The sequence below is a fragment of the Hypomesus transpacificus genome, chromosome 15 (assembly GCF_021917145.1).
Source record: "Hypomesus transpacificus isolate Combined female chromosome 15, fHypTra1, whole genome shotgun sequence".
NCBI classification, from domain to species: domain Eukaryota; kingdom Metazoa; phylum Chordata; class Actinopteri; order Osmeriformes; family Osmeridae; genus Hypomesus; species Hypomesus transpacificus.
The window spans coordinates 14,394,526-14,420,854 of NC_061074.1; the positions used below are offsets into that span (position 1 = coordinate 14,394,526).

At 41.5% G+C, this 26,329-nt stretch overlaps 2 protein-coding genes across 3 annotated transcripts in view; both read left to right on the forward strand.

Annotated features, from left to right (window-relative positions):
* Nucleotides 1–207: 207 nt before the first annotated feature.
* nars2 (asparaginyl-tRNA synthetase 2, mitochondrial) lies at nucleotides 208–4,084 on the forward strand. Its single transcript, XM_047035726.1, has 14 exons — nucleotides 208–566; nucleotides 681–790; nucleotides 871–991; nucleotides 1,295–1,435; nucleotides 1,521–1,601; nucleotides 1,700–1,803; nucleotides 1,934–2,066; nucleotides 2,375–2,473; nucleotides 2,562–2,599; nucleotides 2,725–2,791; nucleotides 2,947–3,084; nucleotides 3,276–3,373; nucleotides 3,492–3,518; nucleotides 3,612–4,084. Exons 1-14 carry the CDS (start codon nucleotides 417–419, stop codon nucleotides 3,754–3,756), a joined length of 1,452 nt encoding a protein of 483 aa, XP_046891682.1. The 5' UTR covers nucleotides 208–416; the 3' UTR covers nucleotides 3,757–4,084.
* A 279-nt stretch (nucleotides 4,085–4,363) lies between these two features.
* Nucleotides 4,364–26,329, forward strand: part of gab2 (GRB2-associated binding protein 2) — a 29,302-nt gene continuing 7,336 nt past the window's right edge. For both annotated transcript variants that reach the window (XM_047035724.1, XM_047035725.1), the window contains exons 1-2: nucleotides 4,364–4,801; nucleotides 19,492–19,792. In XM_047035724.1, the coding sequence (XP_046891680.1) occupies nucleotides 4,730–4,801; nucleotides 19,492–19,792 (373 nt within the window). In that variant the 5' untranslated portion in view covers nucleotides 4,364–4,729. The remainder of the gene's footprint in view (nucleotides 4,802–19,491; nucleotides 19,793–26,329) is intronic.

Here is a 26,329-nt window from a genome sequence, read left to right on the forward strand (position 1 = left end):
AGTGATGTTACGTGCAGGATAAAGAATTGGAAACCTACTATGGAAACTACTAATATCCTTGTTTGAAATCAGTATGCCTTTGTCAAAACCTACATTACGATTCCGTGGAACAACTACATCTCCCGAAAACCTATGTCACATGCCAAAAGCCGATTGGTTTGTTGGTTGCAGAGAACGTGATCAAGTTGCACCAATAGCCACAAACTCAAACAAGAGAGACGTAACAATCCAGGAAGCGGTAAACGCTCAAAGGTTCAACGTGAATGTCAACTCTTCAAAATTGACAACCCAGAATGTAGAAAAAAAAAACGAATGAAGCCTTTATTAAAGAAATGCATTTTTGGATTTGCCAAATCGAAACAGGTCAATCGATTAAGTCGCTATAATCGCAGTAGTAGACAAGCTAACTTGCTATAATGTTACCAGCTAAGGTGCGTGCATGTGTGTTTGTAGCATCGAGAAGAATACTGAATAGTTGTAGATTTTACTGCCATAAAACAAACAGAAAACAACGAATATGCGAAGCAATTTCAAGCGTAGAAGTTGGAGCACACATTACTGTCCAGGTACTTTGTTGTTTCCATATTGTGTTAGGTAATCTTAACTTGCTACTTTATCTCACTACAGAAGACTAGCTTTAGGATAATGTCATCTTAATGTATTGTTATTTCCATCGCAAGGGATGGGTTCGTTCTGTCAGACTGCAGAAGGATAACTTGTTCCTTCACGTGAATGATGGCAGCTCATTACAATCCCTACAGATTGTGGCCAGCTCAGATCTGAATGACAGGTGGGAGCATTGTGTATTTGTTGTCCATATATCTAGTTAATATTGCACGAGACACTACAATTGTCTATTCTGTTCTGTAGACTGCTCACATTTGGAAGCGCTGTGGAAGTATCTGGAAATCTTGTCAAGAGTCCCAGTAGAAAACAAGATGTGGAACTTCAAGCAGACCAAATACACGTAGTGGGAGAATGCAACCCTGTTGTAAGTATCTGCCCATACAACATTTAGATAATCAATGTATTTTATCAAAATATCTTTAATAGGACTACATTACCATAAGAAATAACATAAACCGAGAACACTGATTTTGTAAGTAATAGAAGGATTATGCCACATGCCAGAACGGGAATTATAAACGGTGCCAAAAAAAGGTTATAATTAACAAAATTGTCCTAGATACCTAATCAAAAACAATCCTATACTAAATACATGGGGTGGCATCCACTCCAAGCCTTGTGTTTTTCACTATCGAGTGGGAAAAACACAATTCTCTTTCTGTTGCAGGACTTTCCATTCAAAATTAAGGATAGGCATAGCCTTGAGTACATAAGGCAATTTCCTCATCTGAGATGTAGAACTAATGTATTCAGCTCCTTACTGAGAATACGCAGTGAGGCTACAGCAGCCATCCAGTCATACTTCAAGGTAATACATATAGTAGGTTAGTATAACTAGCTTTTGAATTGAATGTGTATCAATTTTCACCATAATTTGATCTGTAATTGCGCAGGACAATGGATTCATCCAGATTCATACCCCAGTTATCAGTTCAAATGATTGTGAAGGAGCAGGGGAGCTTTTCCAGGTTGAGGTGAGTATGTCTTGTATAGATAAAGGATGCCTTTTAATTTGGTCTTAACAGATAATGTTAACCAGCTTAACCAGGCTGACATGTCCTTCTTACCACAGCCTTCAGGCCAGGGAACAGACCAGGATAAAGAAAACCCACACTTCTTCTCAGTCCCTGCTTACCTGACTGTCTCTGGACAACTGCACTTGGAGGTGATGTCTGGGTGAGGTCCGTACACCGCTATAGCCACAAATAAAAACATGTCCCATTATATTTACTATCTTTACCCAACTAAGTTACACTTAAATGTTCACTGTTCTCAAAACTCTACTTACATCACGTTACTCCTGAAGGGCTTTCCCCAGAGTTTACACATTTGGGCCGACTTTCCGAGCAGAGAACTCTCAGAGCAGACGTCACCTGGCTGAGTTCTACATGGTGGAGGCTGAGATCTCATTCACCAAATCTTTAGCGGACCTCATGAAGGCAAGTCCATGGCCCATAGATGATCATTGATATTGGGATGTTGGGGACAATTGGGTTTGCTTGTCCCTGACTAAAAGACTGTTTGATATGATGGCAGAGAATCAACTGGGTAATAATATCTTCATAATATTAATAATGAATCCAACTTTGAAAAGTGTATGAAAGTGTCGTATTACTTATTTGGGGTTTCATTATTCAGATCTCTACCAATACAGCCCTACAGTTCCATCATGTTACCTGGTGTCTAGTTTTGCTTAAAAGCAAATACCATAACTGATTCACTGACTTGGACCCCCATATTTTTCCAGGTCATGGAGGACATGTTCAGGTCTACTACAGAGCATCTCTTAGCAAATTGTCCTGATGATGTAGAATTATTTCACAAACATGTGGCACCTGGACAGAGGGTAAGGAAGTTTCATTCTGATAGTATCTACTGTATGGGTGTTCCATATTCTCTCAATCTAAATGTAATTACGTGTTGTTTCTCCCAAGGACATTGTGGATCTTATGTTGAAGAAGAAGTTTAATGTGTAAGTGTGTATCATCGTGTATTCTATTCATAGTGAAAAAGGTTTAACCTTTTCTCAGCCACTTTAACATCCACCAACTGAAGATCATTGAGTCACAATGTGATGGCTGTCTTTCTTTCAATTAGGATCACATACACTGAGGCCATAGACATCCTGAACAACAGCTCACAGATGTTTTCTTTCAATACAAATGTAAGATCATACATTCTCTTTGCTCTATTTTGAAGGCATGCTATACAATATTTTCCTTATCATATACAATTATGTACAACATTTTGAAATACTACATTATTTGATGAGCTAAGAATCTAACACCATAATTAATACTGACTGTTTTTCTGTGTCAGTGGGGCTGTGACCTTCAGACGGAACATGAAAAGTACCTGGTGAAACATTGTGGCAGCTTACCTCTCTTTGTCACCGATTACCCCTATGAGCTAAAGCCTTTTTATGCAAGAGACAACCAGGACCATCCTAAACACACAGTAAGGCCCTTTGTAAATCCGATTGAGCTGCTTTGAAATACACTTTCATTGTTAATATTGTTGTCCTGGTTGGAAAGTGAACTGTACCTATTTAACCATTGCCATTGTGGGTAAATGTAATGTACAAATGTAATTTGTAGTTACCTGAGTCTCTTCTAGTTACCTGAGTCTCCATTGTTGTGTGTCTTGAGGCAGCAGCAGTGGACCTCCTTGTACCAGGAGTTGGAGAGCTCTGTGGGGGCTCCCTAAGAGAAGACAGGCTTGAGCTCCTTACGACTCGTCTGGCGCAGTAAGAACAGTGTACACACACTCTTAAGTTTCCATATACAGTAGTTCCCACACAAGGTATGCTTTTTGATTGTGACCAGAATGTAAATAAACTAATGTATTGGCATGTATGTTTTAAGGGCTGGATTGGAAGAAACATACAGATGGTAATACACGTTTTTCTATTGTGAGTTCTGTAGATGTGATTTACATAGATTTATTGTAACACTAGTATTAACCTCTGACTGTTGTCTTTTCAGGTATTTGGATCTGAGGCAGTTTGGGTCTGTCGCCCATGGTGGGTTTGGAATGGGATTTGAGCGATACTTGCAGTGTGTACTAGGGGTTGACAATATCAAAGACGTTATTCCATTTCCAAGGTTTTCCCACTCTTGCCTTCTGTAAACTGCAGGATGTTTTGTCTGTTATTGCATTGTTCTCTGAGTATTGAGTAAAGGCAAACCATTGGAATTTGTATGTTTATTCATTTCTGAAACATAAGGTATATGAGACAATAATGTATATAATTGATGCTTGTTTTTACGATATAGTGTACCAAACTGTGGTGTATATTAGTGTTTGAGTGCTATGTCAGACACTTTAAGGGTACATCCACTAGATGGGGTCATACAAAGCCATGTTAGTTTTCTCCCAGTTGTGCTAATATGTTTCATCCTGTCAATAGCTCATTATAAACCACATGCCGGATAACAATAAAGAAATATTCTGACAACTTGGAGTAAAGATAGTAAATAGACTATTTACTAAATGTCATTGACAAACAGACTCGCAACTGTATTTACTTTTCTTAGGGGTATGTTTCATACCCTAGCCTAAAAGTACCTTTTCATATATGTTTCAAAAGTCAGCATCTAACTATAGCCTATAACTATTCGGCATCTTATTTTCAGTTCGCTGTTTATGCATTATTTTACGTTTCCTTGGGTTCTTTTAATTGTTGTGCGTAAAGAAGGCAGCTCTTCCCATCCTGATCAGTTCATCCTATTGCAGCCCATCCCTTTACTTTAGTGGGCGTGGTGTGAATTGGAAAACAAACTGCAGACACTCAACACTACTTCCTACATCACTGGGTCAGTTGGTTTACCCGCGATTTGGTGTTCACTGGTCCTGCGTGATTCCCGAAGAGTGCTTTGCGCGCTGGAGTGGGAATCCGTGCGCGAGGTCAGCGTGACACCAAGGACAACACCCCTTCGACTCCAGCCTTTACTAAATGGGGGAGCGGACTGCACCAAAGTCTGACGGAGTCCAATAGCACTATTTATTTTTGCCCATTGTATGATCTGGCAACCACTGGGACTTGTATTGATAGTAAAATACATCAGGAGCTGTTATAGGCATCGGAAGAAACGATTGAAACATGAGCGGTGGAGAAATCGTCTTCCAAGGTTGGCTAAGGAAGTCGCCGCCAGAGAAAAAACTAAGAAGATATGTAAGTAAAGGCAGTCTTTAAACAGTTAGTGATCTGCAGCCGTCTCAAGGTACATTACCTAATATTGAGCCCAAATGTAATGTTTATCACTAAATCGGAAAGGCCGGTATTTCATGCTGTGAAACTAAGGATGCGTTTCATAATAGCAGGTGCACCAAACTGATATTTAGAGAAACAACGTGTTGCCTCATCTTCTCACCTCTCCATTGACACACACCACATGTGTAGCTAGGTTGGATAAGTCTGAACGTACCTTATGGCCAACTTTCATAATTGTTCGATAGAGGCTTCTCTCAACGCGGCTCTGTTTACTGTGGACACCGTTTACTCCCATTCTACTTGGGTCAGTTATCTCCTCACAAAATTATTAGTCACATCCAATCGTTTTTGTAGATAACGATGCTAATCATACATATTATTTCTCTGTTTACCTAATTAGGCTCTTGTGGTAAATTAAGATAGACAAGATACTCTATTGTCATCAAAACTCTCAGCCTTGACTCAGCCAAAGTGTCATGACAGAAGTTCTGAAGTTGTCTTCTGTATATTTCTACCCTGCTAATTACTTCTTATATTAGGATTAATGATTGTAGATAAAGAGCTTTATGGCATAATCTGATAAATAGGCCTACATATACAGTATTACATGTGTTTATATGGTGCTGCATTACAAGGTCTCCCCAAGTTCATATGAGCTGGCTTGGCCATGATGTCATCTTTCTGTTTCATCTGAAAGTCCATCCTTGTGTGTCTTCAAATGCACACTTACTGGCTTCCCTATTGTCTTCCACTTAAAGCCAGCCAGTGTTGACACAGGGACCACCGGGGTCAGTAGGAAACAGCAGCTGCACTGCCACAGACGAGAAGTTGACATCTACTATTGAAATACTGTATAAACAGTATTTATGGTTAGAATCAACATTGCCAGGCATACGCCATAGGTTTGTTTATTGGCCTTGTTCAGATGAGAGGGTGGAGTTTCTTGCTCCTAATCCTCCTCCCCACCGTATCCCAGTCTCGGCCAATAAACAACCAAACACACAGTCTACACAGACACTGCATAACAAGATGGAATGTCCAGAACAGGCCAATTTGTGAACACCGAAATTAACCCATCAAAAATTCCTTCCACTTTAACTGAGAGAGGCAGCATGTGGACAATGCAGCCCTTTTAGACAGCAGTATTGCTGTCATCTGACTTGCTCGATATCTTAATGTTAGGAGATATTTTAAGCAACTGCAGGCTCTTGCATACCAGTGCCAAGGTGTTTTTCTTAGGCTTACTCTGAGAACACAGTTATAATGATCAGAGTGTCCATACTTGGCTAACTAACTTGGTTTCCCAGGGTTACGTAATCTTCTGTGAAAACTGAAAGCTCCACCACAATTATGACATGCAAATGATTGCAGAGTCACAGAGCAAAACACAGTGACAGTTGAAGCTCAACACTAACAATTGATGAGCGAGTGTAGATGTGTTCCACCATAAAAATTCCCCCTTTGTTTGGTTCCAAGCGCCTTAAGGTCTTATTGATGACTCATTACTATCAGCTGTCATCTTGTTGCCTCACATTCACATGAGCAGTGTATGCCTGTAGTAATTTGCAACGGTGTTATGGAGATGTCTAGGCCTTCTTATACACACACACACACACACACACATAAACACACATACCCTGTGTCTGGATAAGGCAGAGTATTGTTCTGTATGACAGAGCCACTATGAATCACATGTTCGGAGTTTGATTATCTTTTTGGGTACCGAGGCAACAGACATGGGCGGTGTTTGAGAGCTGGTGGGAGTGGTCAGGCTCCCTTTGTTGACTGCCGTCCAGAATAAGCAGAAGGAAAATGAAAACAACTGACTAATCTAACACATGTACCACACGGCTGCTTACTTATGTCTGTCTGTTATTCACTCACTAGTCAGACACAATGTGTCATACATTACCGCCTCCTGTGAACATATACATTAATTTGCCTTTGTTTATAGTACGTTATAAATTGAATACCTGAATAGTCATCAACATACTATTAATGTCATAGTAAATTACTTTCTTTGTGGAATAATTGATAATCCTCTGTAAATGTGTTCTTTCAACTGAAGTTTACAAAATGATGTTGTCCCAAAACATGGTAGTAATAATAGTGAGTAGGGGAAGTAGGGGATGACCTTGGTGTTTCCCATTACAAGGCCTCACTGCTTCCTCTTCCTAAGATGACAATTGTCATTCATTTTTACTGTGGTCCCTGATCTGCTGGGAGATCCTACATTCCAAAAACAATAAATGGTATGGACGGATATGTAAGGCTGACATACTTACATTTGTGTCTCCTTCTAACGGAAAATCCTAAGATGTTTACAGTTCTAGAGTGGCAATCGAACATCCAACCGTATGGTTGGTAAGAGCTACCCACGTCCTGTCCCTTGTTGTGTCTGACATCAGTCCACAAACATGTCTGTTCACATAAGGCATTGGCACATACCAGACAGATCATATCGGCAAAGTGATGCTTGCTTCTGCTTTTCTGTGTCACCATTTTAAAAGCCCTCAGTGTGTGAAAAGAAAGGACGGGGTTGAAGGCTGTGAGACAACAGGCTCAGGCCCACTGTCAGCTGCTGGGTCGGGACGGTGGGTTGGTGTTGTTTTGCAGAGGGGCTTTGGGAAGTCCTTGCCCTCAGAGTTCAGCCCAGAACGCCTCCCAGTTCCTGCTTTGACAGACACACGGCTCACACAGACATTTTCCTTGTTCGACTTTATCTTTGAGGCTTCAGATTTCCACTCCTTGTAAAGTCTATAGATTGGGGTGTCTTTTATGACTGTACTAAAAGTGTAATATTAATTTTTGTTAATTAAAAAGATCTTCATATATAGGGAATCTTACCATTAAAGATTAGTCTTTTCCTTGGTTTTTAATAGATTCCAAATGGAAAACTGACTACACTGTATAGCCTGGGCCTACCTGTAGAATTTGATAACTAAAGTAACATTAATTAACAGTACCATAAATCCTAAAATCCCAAAGAATATTCTCTGTCAGAAGACCTTGACTCCATTTACAAAGAAAATCTCTTGATTACCGGTCTGCTTTTAGGTTTTGTCTTTATATTTCCTGTCCTTTGCCATGAACTAAACATGTGTCTGTGTGTATCCTATCCAAAACTTAATTATGGGACCAATAGCAAATGCCAGACTTCCTTTGGATGACACCTACAGGAAATGGTTGGACAGAGGTCCCATGATAGGAAAATGAAACAAATTGGTCTGGACTTTTACTATTATTATATATATATTTTTTATAAGATTGGTTGATCACCATGTTCTATATTAGTTCTGTGTTTTTCTGCAGAAATAAAGTTGATCCTATTGATTATTTTCCTGCAGTCTGGACCAGCTATTTGAGTATTTTTACTATCAGTCATGCAATACAGTGCACACTTACTTTAATATGTAATTTTTGGCTAAGATTAGTAATTTCAGGGACATTGCTGAATTTGATTATTCTTGACCTTTAATTAGATATCAAATCAAAGGTAATTGTGGGGTATCAAGTCAAGGTCCTTTGTTAATGTTATATGACTCTTATCAGAATTGGCTTGTCAGCTATGGACTCAAGACTCTTGCTGAGCATCACAGGTTATTGGGGAAATAACCCTATAGACTACTCAAGTACACTGTGTTGTATTCTACATAGGCTACAATTGGTTAATTAGCTCTGTCATTAATTTTTATTCTTTAAACAACCATGTCATAATGCAATTTTTTAAATAATTCTTTTACACATTTGGTCCTTAGATTTTTTGCCAAGATGAAACCCACAGAACACCCTGTATACATCTGATGCTCAATCTGTCATCCTTTTAATACGTACATTTACAAGCCCGGCATCTCAGTCCATTAGCCAATTGGACTAGGCATGATCTTCAAGAGCTGTTCTTTTTATTGCAGTGGAGGTCAGATATGTCAGTTTGTTATAGCAGTTGAGGGCTCTCTTGATGATGTCATGACAGGCTCCAACATGATGTCAGCTTGAAATTAGATATTACAACCCACACGTGTTATCTCATCCTTCTTGGATAACATTGGTGAATTAGATCCCTGCTGTTACTGTGTGTGCAGATTGAAAATGCCAAAAACACATAGAAACACACTTGTGCAGTCAAACAATTAAAACCAAACTCTCATTACCGCATTAACAGTGTTTTTTTGCGGATTGGTGATTTCCCTTAAAGATGTTGTAAAGTGAAAATGAGTTTTAAGTTCATCACACCACTGAAGAATGTGTTGTTTACCCATCCAAATTCTAATGAAAAAGAACAGACAAGTATGTTAAATTAGGCTTTGAACTTGTGAGAAAATCAGCAGTCTTCTCTGCTTGAGGGGGGGGCGTGTCGCCTGAAGGAGCTGAAGCTCTGCCCCCTCTAATTTATTGAATTTACCAACAACAGCAACACTAGCTAAATCAATTGCAGATATCAGAACAGACCTACCTGCAGTCTCTGAGTGTTTTATGTGTTAATTATTTTGTCTTTGCCTCGTACCAGCTGATTAACAGAATGCAACCGTCTGTGATTTGACGTAGATAGGTCGCTGTGACGTAGATAGGTTGGGTTTTGGCTCTGCCTATACAAAACCTGAGCTCAAAACGGAAGAGAAACTGTTCAACGGTGAAACTCCACATTTCAGTGCGACAAAGTTTTTGCACTTCGCACATGCTTTCAGGAACTAATTTCACACGTATATAATGTACTGAGAAGCAAATCATGGAATTTGCTTTTCAGCATCTTTAATTGTGAATACGCATGTTTTTGGCATTCGCAATCTGTACATAGTAACAGCAGTGATCGAATTAACATACTTTATCCAAGGAGGATGAGATCCTGCCTGTGTTGGGTTTTGATTGTTTGACAGCACACTTTTTTCTGAAGAGAGAGCCAGGACGGAGGACACACGTTCAAACACAGCCTATTAGTAAACAAAGGCTGCACATTTTCAGTACAGGATAAAACAGGATGTTCCCTCGGTGAAGGGGCGACTTTTATGTGGTTGTCGTGAGATATATTCAGTAGGCTATGGATCTTGTAGGGTAATATCAGATTTTTGGTTTATTTGTCAGCCTATTACAGTGTAAGTTGTCCATGATCTGTCTAGTCAAAAACGTCCACCACACTAATTTGCATATAAGTTGTCACACATTTAAATATTTTGTACTTCTGACACAAACTATAAACATACAGTAAAGCAGAACAGCTCTCACTGTAAAATAGCTTTTAAAAAGTAGGACAGTAATATGAACTCAGTCAACCAGTGCCTGACATTATTGACCCCTGTGGGTGTTGTGTGCAGTCACTGTTTACAACTCTAGGAACTCTAATTGGAGAGGCTTCCAAAGAACAAGGCCACGCCACTGACTGCTACTAGCAGGTCTACATCAACATGTTTCTGTGTTGTCTCCAGTGTACTATTCATCATAAAACGTAAAATGTTGCTCAGTGAGACAAAGATGTGTCTGATAATCAGATGCCCATTCAGTTTCCCTTGCATCAATATGTCTTGCATACTTACATCAATACATATTGAGAAGTCTGTGGATTTTTTACCATATTACAACCATTAATAATATTACCATATTATTGTATGTGAATAGCGTCATCAGACTCACAGATAAATTACAGATACTCCCTTAGAGAGGCTTGAAGTGGCAGATCTAGACATTTTCACCTGGGGTGGTTGAAGCATGGCATGGAGGCGTGTAGGGAAGGGGGGACCCGATGCCACCTTAAATTGATAAACATTGTAGTTTGAATAATGCCCAAAATAATCATATTAATATCATTGAATGAAATGTGCTATAATTGACACTTTTTGCATGGGGAGATTGGGGTGGGTAGTCTTTTTTGCTGGGGTGGCAGATGCCACCCTTTGCCACCCCTCAGTTCCGCCAGTGCTGCTAGGTACTGGTCTGAGGTGAAGTTAATGGGATGCTGTGAAGCATGAGGGCTCTGATGACGTGACAAGCTACATCTGCTTCCCTACTTCTCCACTTCCTGATAAACAATACCCTATCCACCCATGCAGTTCAGACAGACACAGTTCAGTGTGTTTTTTGCTGTCGTGTCTCACTCATGTTTTCTCACTTGTACAGCTTTTCAACCCAGACACCACCCATATACTCTACATAGGCTTTGCTGTAGCTTCTAGCCAGTGAAATGAGATGCTCAGAAAGTGTGGCGCATACAGATGCAGGCTTTCTAGAGCAAAGCAGATGGTGGGGGCAGAGGAAATGACACAAAGAGTTCTGATTAAAGATAATGCTCCCCGTTAGTCAAACTGTCAGGGCGGGCTCAGCATGAATGAGCTAGGCCTTTCACCAATGGGAGGACAAGACAAGAGATTACTCTTTTTTTTTATTATGGAAGTGTTCAACTGAGTTGAATTGATGTTGATTATATCACAGCATATATTTGTGGAGGTTTACCACAAGCTAGTGTTCATATTATGGGGATTTTTCTTTGAATGAAGACCGAAGGTCCCAATAAGAGCCTTATAAGAAAATCTGTAGAATATGGTCTTAATCAGCCTATTGGTATCATGTGAGAACACATGAAATAAAACACATTTCTTTATTCCCAGATTTATAAGATTAGCATGCCATCTTGAATATAGTTTATGAATTGCAATGTGGACCTTAATAATTCCATATGGACACCAAAGACATTCCAGTCAGGGGGAAGAGGGGAAGATATGGTCTCTGTCCTTGAGAAGTCCCTTTCTTGGTGTGGCCACTACCAACTCCCTTCTTACTTACCAGAGCCAGCGTGTGTCTGAACTGGTGAGAGCAGAGTCTTATCTGCATGTGTTGTATCTCACAGCTGCCATCTTTCCAAGGCCACTGTTATGACTATAGGGAAACCCGAGCAGTTTAATTCAAGTTGCAGTGGGAGGCTAATGCGTCCGTTGGACATAAACACCTGTGGTTTTATGCTCTCAGCAACTCTGTTTAACATCTTTTCATGTTTATTTCCTTGGGCATATGGGACCATGCCATGTCCAGCCCAACAGCATCTGGATCTCTTCAGACCAGAGCAGAGACAAGGTGAAATAGCCAAAAGAGACAGAAAACGGTCATACATTGTTGGCATACTGTTTGTCTGTGATTATATTTGTGAGACAAAAATGTATTAGTGATTTCACCAGAAGCGTATGATCTAAAGACTGAAGCAGCTGTCTGGTTAGTGTCCCACATATACTGTGAGTCCTGTGTAAACCTCCAGATATCTGAGAAACCTTCTGACTCTGTCTGTGGCTGTGTGGGGTTTATTTAAACCCATGCTGTTATAAACTGATGTCAGCTATGTAAACATGGAGAGATGACACCTGCTTGGAAGGAGTAGAGAACCAGACAGACGCTGTTTAATCCAGATGTGTGTGACTGTGTGTGAGTGTGCGTGTGTGGTTGTTGTTTTGTTATTGTCTGTTACATAGTTTGTGTTTGATTGTGGTTTTGTTGGTTTGTAGCTGTACAGTATGTCATTTTTTGTCACTTTTTCTGGTGAGGTTTATTGGGCAGATATTAGGCTAATACTTGGGATAGAAACTATCTACAATAGAGTAAAAAAAAATCTGCATTCTTGAGGTAGAGAACTACAAACAGTAAGGTTGGGGAATCATTTTGTTGTACTGCTACGCATTACCTCAATGATGACTTAATTCTACTTTAACATAAAAAAGTATCTAAAAATAGCCATATTGTTACATCCCTGTTTTTTTCTGAAGTTCTCTTTTCCTGGAATGTGACTGTCATGCGACACCCTATTGCAGTGTTTCCCACACAGACTAATTTGTGGCGGTGCGCCACAGAATCAACACCGGCCGCCACATATTGCGTTTCGTGAAACATTTTTTTTAATCGCTATTTAGGTTAAAACACGCAGCGTATTCGTTCAGCTGCACTTTCTTTCCCCTGCCCTCCCTCCGTCTCTCTGTCACTCATGCGTCTTTCTCACATATGCACAGTCACAACGTCAGCACACGTTAGCAACAATGCATACATACGCCGTTCTAGTAAGACCGACAGCTATATCAGCGAGCTTTCAGCATTAGTGCCGTAGCTAAAAGTTGAGGAAAGTTGAGGCTACTTTTTGCTAGGTAGGCCTACCTACTCGAAGGTTCCCCTTCGTTCTTTTGGTGAGAAGTCTCAGGAGCTAGCTACTTACCCGGCGTCCTGGAGCCGACCAGTTAAATAGTTGTTTAGCACTAGCGTGGCTACATGCATAATGCAGAAATGATATATTAGTTGTTGTTAATTTTGTGAAGGTGTGAATCATTTAGGGTTAATATTTAATGTAACAAATTATTAACAAATTAACTGTGTAACGAATTATTAACGAAGGAATTATTACGACTCCCCCCCCCCCCCCCGGTCTGACAACCCCCTCCCCGCCACAACTAGATTTCTAATCTGTGGGAAACGCTGCTATTGATTAGCACTAGATAGCTTCAGCTCTGTTGTCACAATCTGCAGCTCAGCGTCCTAATAACAAGATATATTTCCTTCTTAGTAAGAATGTTCCCTCGGTTTAAGCTGTTTTGAAGAGACATTTTCACGTTATAATTGACAAAGTCATTAAATAACTAAATGTTGCTGTTATGTTGCTTTCAAATTTTGTAATTTCTCAAAAGTACAAGTACAGGTACATGACATTGGAACTCAGCCATTCTACAATATTAATTTCTAAATGTCTAAATACATGTTTAAATGTTTATATTAACTAAATAATATAAAAAAACGCTATTGAATGTGTCCAAACTTTTGACTGGTACTGTATGTATGTGGCTTCTATTGTCCAATTTGCTAAGCTCAGTGTAATATCTAATGTACAACAAGGAAAGTGATAAATGCTGGCAGTTGTGGACGTGGGAGTCCTCACCAGACTCCTGAATTTCCAACAACAATGACGACACAGAAAAAGGGATACTTGTTTTGTTTTTGATTTCATTTGGAGGGCCCGTGGAATTTTCCATGTAGTGTAGGAGCTTTCAGAGCAGACAGGACTGTGCTGTACTCTCTGGAGCAGCTGGGGCCTTATTGACTGAAACAAGAAACTAAAGGGCTTGGATGCACACTGCACCAACTCTTCTATCCTGGCTCTGCCCACTGATGGGACCTAGTCCACCTGCCCACAGTAATAGACTCATAAAATGGTGAAAAGATCTCATAAAACATAATAGTTGTGGCAGACTTACAATATGACAGCAGGCCTCTAAAATAAGAGAAGGCCATCAAAGGTTGGAGGGATGTCATCCCTCCAACCTGCTTTTGATGCTTTTGAACTTTTGAATGGAAGAGACATTACAGCAATGATTGTTCAACCATCCTCCACTGGCAGCTCTATGGAGGTAGCCTAGCAGGGGGATGGAGAGACACCGTGATCCCTGAGCCGTCACCGTTCTGGTCTCCCCATGGGACGTGTAGTGGGGGCGGACTGCTGATATGCTGTCACCCAGACTCCTCTGGCTCCTCTGTGACCTACATAATAGAGGATGTCAGCCAGAGCTGGAGTCTGAGCCTGGGGCCCAGACTCTGATCTGCTGAACTCAAGCATCCAACATCACAAGAATCAAATCACTCGTACGCAAAACACAACCTTTACAAGTCACTGGTAATGAGGACAGTGAACGTTCTCAAACAAGAGGTCTTAAACCAGACCCTGCCTGGCTCTGTGATCTTGCTGTTTGTTCAGCTGTGTGCTTCTGCCGCAGGTACAGGTGAGCAGGTAGCAGGTTGAGACTGAGAGCCACCTGCTGTGTGTGTGTATCTGTGTGTGTGTGTGTAGGTGTGTGTGTGTACTATATGTTTCTTCTGTGTTTGAATGGGAGAGGAGGTAAACAATTGACAGTCACTATCCTCACTGAAGGTTAAGATGACCTTTAACTTGGCCATTTTACCTGTTTGGTTAGAGTGTTTGTCTATGCACATGTGAAAACATGATGACTGATAACCACCTCCTGTGTGTTGACTAAGCCCTACAACTAGACTCTCTCTGTGCCACTCTAATACTCTGCTGGCACACCCTGTATAATTGGTTGGAACACAGCCAACAGTGACAACTAGGGTGGAGCACCAATCAAATTGAGTATAGTAGCATAGTTGACTAATGAGTTTGGGCTCACTGACATTTATGCCACCCAGCAGAGTGAAAACATGAAGGTCTGACTCAGTGATGATGATACACAAACTGGATTCAATGAGCAAAGTTTCATTTAATTAAAATACTGGGGTTGTTTGTCTTTATCAATACGTCATTTAATGTTCCTTTTAGTGTTGATTTCTTTGCTTCTATAACAATATTGTTGTACTCGGTTATAAATAGGAGAAAACATGTCCACTTATCAACATACAAAGACACAAAAGGAGTTGGCGAGACAAACCCGTTTGGATTCTATTATTAGCTGCGCGCAGACTCAAAACAATGTTTTTGTGTCCTTTGTCATCAGATGTTTTCCTTTCCTGGTCTAAAATAGATGCTGCAGTCTCTTCCTCTCTGCTGCACTGTAGTGGCTTTGTTCTTCTCTTTCATGGGCTACAGTGTGTTCAAATAAAAAGTACTTTTGAAGCAGCAGGTATACAAACCAGATGATTCAACAGGACTGTTGTGGCTAGTACTGTACTAAATGCCAGGCAACTGTAGATAAGAATGCTCACTGTTCTTTTGCATGATCCCATCACCATGGTACAGTATACTGCTGGAGGGTCATTCTGTACAGCAGGATTGAGTTCTTTTCATGCAAATAAAAGAGGTTTATATGAGGAATCCTTCAGGATGATCTTACTAAATGTAATTGTTAAATACACTCACAGTCTGTCCAAAAGGTATCATATTTTTTACCTGATGTTTTCTTTTGTTGATCACCGTTAAATGTAATATAGACATTTCTAGTTGTAAATGTTTCCCCTTGTTTTTTTTGTATTGTGTTAGCACAGAGATACATGAGAGGGAAAAAAAGATGGTAAGTACAGAGCAGTTTAATTTAAATATGTTTGTGAGCTTGTTATTTTAATTTGATCTCAACCTATAGTAGCACAGACTGGAATAGGAAATCGGTCATTCAAGCAGATTCATTCGTGGCTCTGTGAGTCTTTTTTGCCTTTCATTATTATTTCATTTTATGCACCTGCCACTGCCTTCTTCCCTCATGCCGCTCTGTTAAATGCCAGTGCAGTGAGGCTAGCTCCATCCATGGTCAACCACACGTCACTTACGTAACGTAACCAACTGTATTAGTGAACCCTTTACCCTTTTTACTTCTTGTGGAAAACCTACTTAAATTTTTGGTAAAACAAAACCTGTTTGAAGTAGTTGCTAATACCCTGTGGTCAGTGATCCATTGCTTTTGTTCTGGTTCTGTTAATGGATTGGACAAAAATAATCCACCAGGGTCATAGTAACCTGTTGGGACCAGCCAACAGTTTATGACTCACTTTGCTCCTCCTTGGAAAATGCCATATATTTAAATAAGGAATCCATGGGTAACTGTGCCCACTAAGTCTCCATCTGAGTGGAAAGATTAACCAATAACTGAAACCATGTTAGGTGAAGAGAGATTTATGTTCAAGGTGCAGCAGAAATATGTGAGCAATGTCTTCACAATGGAACAAAGTAGAGCTTAGCAGTAGTCTTCTCTTATCGCATTCCCTTGTTTGATTCCAAAGCCTTTTTCATTACTATAAAGATATCCATGTATTGTGAGGAATTTCACTATAAAATATAGCCTAGTTTGTTTTTAGGTAATTAGTCACTGGTTGGTAGGCCATTTGTTCCTGGTGTCAAATGTTTTTTAACTTGTCTTTATGTAACCACACCCTCAAGCCACTAAACAAGGATGCAGTAAGGATACGTTAACAACAGCAAATAATGACAGCACTACTTCTTTCTTAGTCAAAGGAAGTGTTGTTGCTGGGGATTTTAGCTTCCTGCTGGCAGCTGATGGAAACTACTATCTTAAAATGCATGCTGCAGAACCAGTGCACTATCGCAGCCATTAAATCTGTGCCTTCCCCTAGATGACTACGTTTATCAGTTTGGCAGAAAATTAAATGAGAAAAAAGGCTAACCTCGGGCCCTCAGGTGGACCCTCTGCTAGCCACTGGAGATAAAATCACCCAGTATGCATTTTCTCAAGAACATTTTCCTTATTCTTCTTTCTGACCAGGTTGGGTTCTCTTCTACCTAACTGCGTCTAATGATTACAGTAGAAGATTTTCAATAGATTCTTCCAAGGTATGAGTCAATAACCCATTGTAAGTGCCTTGCAATAGTTTGAACTGCTTTTCAAATTATCCAACTTTTATGTATTAACAAAGTAAGTATTTTTTTATGTTCATTGAAAATATGGAAATATCATTTGCATAATTATTCATGTGTGGATCAACAATAAAGTATGGAAGGTTGAGGTGTGCAAGTCTGATGGGCTACATCTCACTTTTTGCAGATGTTAATGTATTATTATCTATAGCAGTTTAAGCCTCTTCATAAGTACAAATGGGATACATTAGGTCACGTGCATATACAATGTAGCTGCCCTGGCAAGGAAGTATAGACTTACATATTCTTCCACCCACAAGAGTGTGAGAAAGCCATAGCAGAGATCAACAACAGACATTAGGAAAACACAGGAGACACAGCATGATCCATTTTTCCATTGTGTGTGTGTGTGTGTGTGTGTGTGCGTGTGTGTGTGGAGGGGGGTTGGGCATCGGAAAGAGTGGTTTTGGTTCCCTGGCCTAGTGAAGGAGGTGTCTGTGTTGATGGAGAGAGAGCGGGCCTGCAGGATCCTCTGTGTCAGCAGCCTGGATGTGAGAGACGCTGGGCGGAAGTGCTCTGCTGGCAGATGGCCAAAGCCCCCAGTTCCATCCTCCTCCTTTGTCTCCGGACATGGAGGACAGAGGGGCCTTTAAGGCTGTCACTGGGAAACGTATTGAACTGTGCTGCCTCTCCTGTCACAGGCACAGGCTGCTGCCTTGCACTAACTGGCCCTTCTCTCTGACTGCTTTGTTCTTCTGGTTCCAGTTACAACAGGGCTAAATCCATTCGAGGATTTGTGCAAATGGTTGCATTTGACTTGAGATACTGTTGCTCTCCCTATCTCTACTGTGTGTAGAGAGTGCGCATACTAAGTTGGCCAGTAGGGATGGGGGGGGAAAAATCTGGAAGAACTTTGGCTTTCATAATTTACGAGGAAAAAATGAGTTAGACATGAGCAATGCTGTCTGCAAACTATCCCACAGAAAGATAAAGTATTGTGGTAATACCACCAACATACCCATGCCCATATCACACAACACTACCCTGAGTTAGACAAATCAGCGGAGGAAGCCAAACCTGCTTGCAGCAAACAACGAACGCTGGATGCATGTTTCAGTAAGCTCCCCCAGCAGTTCAGTAAAGGCTAATCGCATAACAGAATCATCCTTATAGTGGGTCGAAAATACAGGTTTCGTAACGTGATTTACACTTTAGAGCCGACGTACACAATCCCGAGCAACCCCACCCCAGACCATGTTGACCAGCTCTTGTTTTTGCACAAGAATCTAAACATACCCATGCACTAGCTTTGCATAGCCTACATGCAAACAACAGTGAAGCATAGCCTACTTTTTGTTCACATTTATTTATTGTTTAAAAGTTGCCTAAGTGGCATACATTTCTTAGTCTGTCAGTTTGTGTGCAGTTGACAGGGGCTATACAATAATAGGGCACTTTTTTTTCCTCTCTCTAGTCTCTATTGCCTGCCCTGCAGTCATGAAGTTAATGTTAAGATTTTGGAATTAAAACTTGAAATAAAACTTGAAATAAAACTTGGAAAGCTCTAAGTGAATTTGACTGTGTTGTATTTGGAGGTATGATTCTACTGTTTTTCATGGTCCAGTGTTAAAAAAAAAAATGCTAGAAATCATAATTTCGAATCACAGTACTTACAGAATTGCAATACATATCGAATCGCCACCTAAGTATTGTGATAGTATCGGGTCCCTGCTGATTCCCGTCTCTAGTTTGTCAACAAACAAACCCATCACGAACAATGTGGCGTTGTTGACACTCACTGGCCATAAACCCCTTACCTGTGTAGCCAGCCCACATGCTCTCTGCTCATTCTTACTGGCTGTCAGTTTTGTCTCAGCTCAGGCAGAGGGCAAACCCCTGTCTGCAGGTGTGTTTGCTGGAGACAAGCTGTCAGAAAGGAGCTTTTTTCATGTCAGAAGGGCTGCACAGCCTCTCTTCCCTGACAGAGCACAGCAGCGCAGGAAATAGAGAGGGGGAGTAACACCTGTCTAGAACAAGCAACACCCTAACCACCAGCCCCCCTCCATTCTACAAACCACACGCACACTCTAAGATGCCGAAAAATACATGTACAGCCGACATCTCTTCCTCTGAACAATATCTGCTGTCAGATCAAGGTTTTCTCCCTAACTGTTGCCCAACTGTTTTGAACACTTTGTATGGGGACATGTCCTGATAAACTTAGTCAACTAAGTTCTTGAAAGAATCTGTGATAGGAAGTGCTATTGACTAAGAACTGCCAAAGTTATGTAATGGAAAATGTTTTTGACAGAATTGGTGTTTACCATCACTGGATCTCTTGTGGATGTGTGTTTTGTAAACTGTGATTCTGTTTGTGTGTCAGGCATGGAAGAAACGTTGGTTTATTCTGCGTAGCGGGCGGATGAGTGGTGACCCTGATGTCCTGGAGTATTACAAGAACGACCACTCCAAGAAGCCCATTCGTATCATAGACCTGCACTGCTGCGAACAGGTGGATGCAGGCCTCACCTTCAAGAGGAAGGAGTTCCAGGACAGCTTTGTGTTCGACATCAAGACCTCAGACCGCACCTTCTACCTGGTGGCCGAGACAGAAGAAGAGATGAACAAGTGGGTGCGCTCCATCTGTCAGCTCTGCGGATTCAACCAATCAGAGGATAACCATGGTATGACCCCTGAGTCTCTCTCTCTCTCTCTCTCTCTCTCTCTCTCTCTTTCTCTCTCTCTCTCTCTCTCTCTCTCTCTCTCTCTCTCTCTCTCTCTTGGTCGGTCTCTCAGTCTTTGCAGGTCTCTTTCTCTCTCCCATATTTACAATGTCTGCACCACTCCTCCTCTAGCCTCTCAAATCGTGTTTCATGATGTTATACACCTGGGGATCCCAGACAAGGCTAGGGCTAGAGAGGATCACATGACCAGTAATGGGTTGCTGAAATGAGAGATAGGGACGTTTTGTTTTAGTAGTACCAAATTGATTCGAATTTTGTCTTTGTTCATTTTGTACTTGTTGGCTGTAGACACAGTCAGAAAATACAGACACGTATCTGTAGTTTCCTCTCTGTGTTCTTAAAAGACAGAGCAGAGAACAATATCAAATGGTTTTTCCACTTCTGTTATTTGAGAAGGTAGTACTGGAACACCCCTGCTAAATGGGGATTGGTTTTATTGATCTTTTTTGTTCTGTTAGAGAACAGGACTGATCTCTGTCTATCATCTCCTGCAGAGAGAAAAGGCAGTTAGCAGTGCCATCTTTAAGCCCATAAGTGACTTATTGATATGGAGGGCCAAGGTTAACGGTCATGTTTCCATTTCCAATGCCTCAAAAGACCGTTTAAAGAGACAAGATGAACTTTACACTGAAAAGTTTTTTGTTAAAAAGTTACAAATCCACATTTTACATTGTGTCCCTTGAAGGGGAAATGGAAGGATCACATTCTCACATGTTTAAACTTGAGGTCTAATGATCTGTAATACCACTTTAAAATGGCCAGATGTTAGATTGAGCAACCACAGCGGTGGTGGTGGTGTAATGTCTGCCTTTAGTCCTGTAGCCCCAGTTTGCTTGAGTCTGTTCTTGAATCTGTGTGGGTGGGGCTCTGACAGTGAGCATGTGTGGCAACGAGTGAGATGAGATATATACAAAACTATATTGATTGACAGATTGAGACCCTTTGGTCCTAAACCTCGAATCATCTTGGTGGATGAAGGCATTCCTGTCTAATATAATATCCACATCCTTCAGTGGATATGTCTGTACTGCTAACTCCCTGCTACTCATGACCTGTTTACTACTGCATACGAGTATTCTTCTTTTTTTAGCCTGTCTTCCTCAGTGCTTCTTTGTCAGGTGCATAGAACTAGAGAGGCATCCTCAGAGAATCTGGGTGGAGAGATCAGAACATCCTGCACATGCTCTTCGGCACTCTTATCCTAGTGTCAGTCCTGCAGATCAGACCCCTGTCTGACCTTCTTCTGGAGGGTGCCTATGGGCCTACCGCTGGCTTGTTCCAACATACTGCAGCAATACTATACACACACACACCTCCATCACGGTCGACATAAACCAGTTGCCCTATAAAGAGGAGTTGGAAACGTTCATGTGCCCTGACTGTCTGCTCCTCTGCAATGCAAATCGCCCCGCCCCTCTCTAGATAAGGCCGGCAGTCCTCAGCCTCCCAGATCCCAGGGCTAGTATCAGGTTGCCATCGGCACTGCGTGAGTGAGTACATTACTCCTCAACCTTTTTAGAAACCTCATATGCAAACCCAATAGGAGCCTCAGGCCATAGCTGCATAACAGCGTTTGAGTGTGTGTGTATGTGTGTGCGTGTATGCCTGTGTGTGTGTTTGCTTTGGTGAGGTACTACCCAAACCTGTTCAATTGAAGCCCGAGCTCAAATCTTCTGTCGAGAAAAAGAACCTTGACTCAACTCACCCTGAATCTATTGTACAAATAAAATATGTTGCGGTCCCAGCAGATTCTGCAGTGCCATGATCAAGCAGCAAAGACAAAACTCACCTCTTAACAAGAACTGCTCCAGACTTACATTACATAAAATGCAGAATAATGGATAATACCCATCGGATTCAGGCTTGTGGGATGTGTTAGTGTGTGTGTGTGTGTTGTATGGCATCAGATGAGCACCGCCCTGACACAAAGATGAGTCAGTGTCTTCCAGATGTGCTGTGTCTTTGTTAGGTCTGGACCAAACAAGACAGCAGAAAGATGTCTTTACTCCCTGGGAATAACCCTCATCATTCAAAACCCAAATCAAATGTTTGTTCCTTTATGTTTAGAGCAGGGATCTGGATGTTTATCTGCATGTACAGGGACAGAATGTGTATTTCATGATGTCAGTTGGTGGGGTGTTGGAAAACATGTTGACAGTCTAGTAAAAGGAAAGGAAGGCGATGGCCATGGCTGAGTAAACTTGCACAAACATCTTCCATCATCCACTGTCAGTCTGTCGGCTCTCACTGTCTGTTTTTCAGGTAGTTGAAGCACTAAGGAATTGTGAAAAACAGTGGCAATTCTGTTTCTGGGGGGGAGGAAACAGGTGTAGGTCCCCAGGCACCAACTAGTTATTTCACTGAAGCATTAACACTATCACATCACAGATGGTTCACACTGAAAACATCAGAACAGTGTGGCATACTGCTGTCAAACATCAGCTCATCTGTGTGTCTGGAGTGTGTGTTTATTGCTTATTTAAGGTCTGGTGTGAATGGTTTATTCCATTCAGTGGTAAGAGATACCTACATTTGGCGCTGTTCGGTGCTGTTCGCCTACAGTTTCTGTAGGTCTGTCTGCCCACCTACCTCTCTGGCTGGCTGGCTCTCAGTCTGAAGTGAACAGTTCACCAGGGCTGCAGTGACTCCTGGGACAGGCACTAAGGTTAGCCAAGGGCACATTCTGGGAGCAGCTCATTATTAAACATCTCTCTCAGTGTGCTCTCTCTCTCTCTTTGTCTTTGTTTTTGTCTTTATCCATTTTTATTCTTTCTCTCTTACCATCAATCTCAATGTGTTCACAGTTTCTGTCTTCTCCAACTCTGTGCTTATACTCTATTTTTCTCTCTATCATGTGTATCTTTGTCCCCTCCCAAAGTGCCCTTCACAGCCATTGATTTTAGTTGAAATAATGAGACTCCATGGTGCAGTGAGGTCAGGTTGCTGATGCCACTCTGCCGTCTGGCTGGGACTCATAGCCTCTGCTGCCGCTGCTATGCATCCCAAAATACCACCACTGGTTTCCATGGCAGCACACAGGGAAAAAGGGATGTTCACAGATCTTACAGGTGAAGATAGTTTATTAAAGCACCTCAAAATCCTATTTAGTATATATTTTGTCAATGTACTAGTATGATATAAAATGAAAATTAAATGTTACTGAAGTATTGTATATATAGATATACAATACATTTTAAGGCAAATGTATGGTGACTTGATGGAAAATATATTCATTAGATTAAAGACCCCTTTAAGTGGAGCTATAATTCATCTGATCAATAACAAGCATCACGACAAGACAACAATCGATTGCCATATCCATAAAGCCTAAGCATTCAACACAAAAACAAAAACCTGGGGGAAGCACATCTGCAATAGTCAGAGACTGCCTGTCTGCTACTGCCTGTTAGTGGTACTACTGCCTGTTAGTGGTACTACTGCCTGTTAGTGGTACTACTGCCAGTTAGTGGTACTACTGCCTGTTAGTGGTACTACTGCCTGTTAGTGGTACTACTAGCTGTTAGTGGTACTACTGGCTGTTAGTGGTACTACTGGCTGTTAGTGGTACTACTGCCTGTTAGTGGTACTACTAGCTGTTAGTGGTACTACTGGCTGTTAGTGGTACTACTGGCTGTTAGTGGTACTACTGGCTGGCAGTGTGGCGTGTGTCTGTTCCCAGGGAGACCCACCCCCAAGCGCAATCTAATGAATGGAACAGCATCTCATCAATCACAACCTTTGTTCTAGCCCCCCTATACCCAAACCTAAATTCAATCCCCTCTCTTTCTACCGCCCTGTGTCCTCCTGGTCCACACTTCCATTTGCTTGATTCTAAACAGAAATCCTGTCTGTAAGGTCTGACTGGTAATCTGATTGACTAGTAACTGTTGGAGGGTGAAGCAGTACCAGTCAGAGAAATAGTCGAGGCTCAAAGAGCAGTTTTTGACAGTGAGTGAAACTCCCAAAACAAATCAATTGTAGTAGGTGAAGCTATGGAACTAAGTGTAGAATTAAAGTCAGCGTACTGTTGGAATCCCACCTTGTCCTAAAAGATCAAGAGTGAAAACTGTCTGAGACTGGGGAAAGGGTTGCAAGATTTTAGTGATGCTAGATTGACTAGATCGACTTAGACCTTGTTTTCAATCTTGAACTAGAAAACTAAGATTGTCATTATACACTCACACATGGTCTTCTGCCTAGCTGTAATGTGTTGTCTTCATTGCAGACCACAGGCTTGGGGGCGGTCAGTTCCAAGTATGACTGGTATGAATGGTGGTATGAATGACTGGTATGGTATCTTCTCTAAAGAGAGAATGAAACACAATCTTCTGTCATGACAAACTCGTTTGAATCCATAGATGGGCTCTATCATGCAGATCACTGTGTTTCATTTATAGAATGGAACAGAAGGGGAGGGAGGAGGGGGATTGCTTCTTTTTAAAATGAGCTGAACTCATTTTGTGATTCACCAGTCTAAACAAAGCAAGGCTTTTTAGGCGATTGATCAGTCAGCGTTGTGGGGCAAATTGATGTTGCGGTGTGGTCCTGGGTGGTGCTCACATGATGCTGTGGGCGGGGCAGGCTGAGAGTGGACGAAGGGAGGGAGGGACAACATGAAAGAGGGAAGTAGGTAGTGGGAGTAATGGGATTACAGAGCCCTCTTCAGTCTTTGCTCTGCTCTCCTTTACTCCACTAACAGGGAGGGGGGGGGCATGTCACTTTGTTAATGAGACTCAAGTCAGCAGCTGCAGGAGTTGTAACAGCAGCAGGAAAAGAAGCCATCTCACCCTCCGACGTTCTTCCCCCCCCCCCTCATCGCCTTCCAGGCAGTTGCAACAGCAGCTCAACTCCCCCTCAACTCAGTGGTGTACCAGTACCAGAAGACAATGACAACCTCCTAGGCAGAGAGTTGAACTGTCTCAGGAACAAAAATATGATAGATTTAATGTACCAGTTCTAGGCAGGAGCAGATGCTAATTTGCTTCTTAAGATGCACAGCCTTGTGGATCCCCTGGTGTATCTACCAGGAGTACAGCAGTGGTCCAGGGACCTCAGGAAAAGGGGATTGGAGCCCCATAGGACAGATACAGTGAGGGAAGTTCTGTTGAAGCACCCACTCATATGGCTTATCTCTGGGTTATCTTCTAAAAAGCAATCTTGTTCAAACCTGTTAAGGAAATTGCATTTTTCCAGGAACAGGGGGAATCCTTGAAAAAAAGGCAGACGTAGACAGATGGATTTTATGTTTTGAAAGATTAAAAGGACATATATCGACTATCCAATATATCACAAAGTTAGATATCACAAAAACAACACAAAACATGGGTTGCGCCTTTATACAAAGATTACAACAGGAGGAAACAAAATCATATTGAAAATAAATCAGTGAGTTTTACATTTATTGAAATAAACAATAGCAAAGGAAAGTGGGAGTAATAGTTATAAAAGAACTGCAAAGTAGATATAATCATGAAATGTTATGTTGTAAATCCTTTAAATCTAAACTAGTCAGACTCTGAGGTCAGAACTACCAATTTTAAGTGTTTCCACAAAACAGTCCACTTGCATAAAATATGTGATCTATTAAACACATTCTGTCTTACTTCCTTTCAGGAGGTGGCTGAGATTTTGTATGCCTTCTTTTAGATTGTACTAGCATCCTTGTCTAGTTAGAAGTGTACAAAGGGGAAATGAGTCCTCTACAAAGACGTCCTTGTCCTCAGTGATCCAGCAGAGGTCTAATTTTGGCCTCCGCAAACCAGAAGCTTCTATATTAGATTATGTCCACGCAGCAGATGAGACAGTAGGTGATATATTATAGAACGTAATTGGAAAATTGCTCATGAACCGAGTCTCTCTTTGACCCGGAATAGCTGTGTTTTTGACTCCCATATCCTGCCAAATTTAGATTTCTCCTCTCTTGCCGCACTAATCATTTCATTCATTAAGGAGAAACTATGGTGACTGTCAACAGGCTGAGCTGCAGCCAGCTCTTTTTGTATCTGACGTCTACTTGTACAGCATCATGCCAGAGTAGCCATGTTGTTTTGCTCTTTCTCTTTTGGACCTATTTTAGCAGCATGGCCGCTCCCTCTGTGAGGCACTCACCACAACAGATCAATATATCTACCCATGTCAGAGAGCCTAGTGCTCACCGCACTGGCTGAGAGCTTTTTACAGAGCATGGAGATGTTGCCTTAACTAGCCTAGAGAGAGCAAGAGCCCTCTAACACTGGCATAATTGAGGTCCATTTGTGGAAGTCCTGCCTTAGTGGCTTCAGGCCTGACATCTCTCATGTCCACTGGGCCAGAGTCCCCTGACCATGGGACAATGGCAGCCTCCCCTCCCCTCAGGCAGGGATGTGACCTATTTCAACCAACTTTTGCTGCAGTCCCCCCCTCCCGCACTCCAGTCCCATGTTGCCAGTAAGTCACAGCAGTTATAGTCTGTTTTTATGGTCATCCATACACATGTAC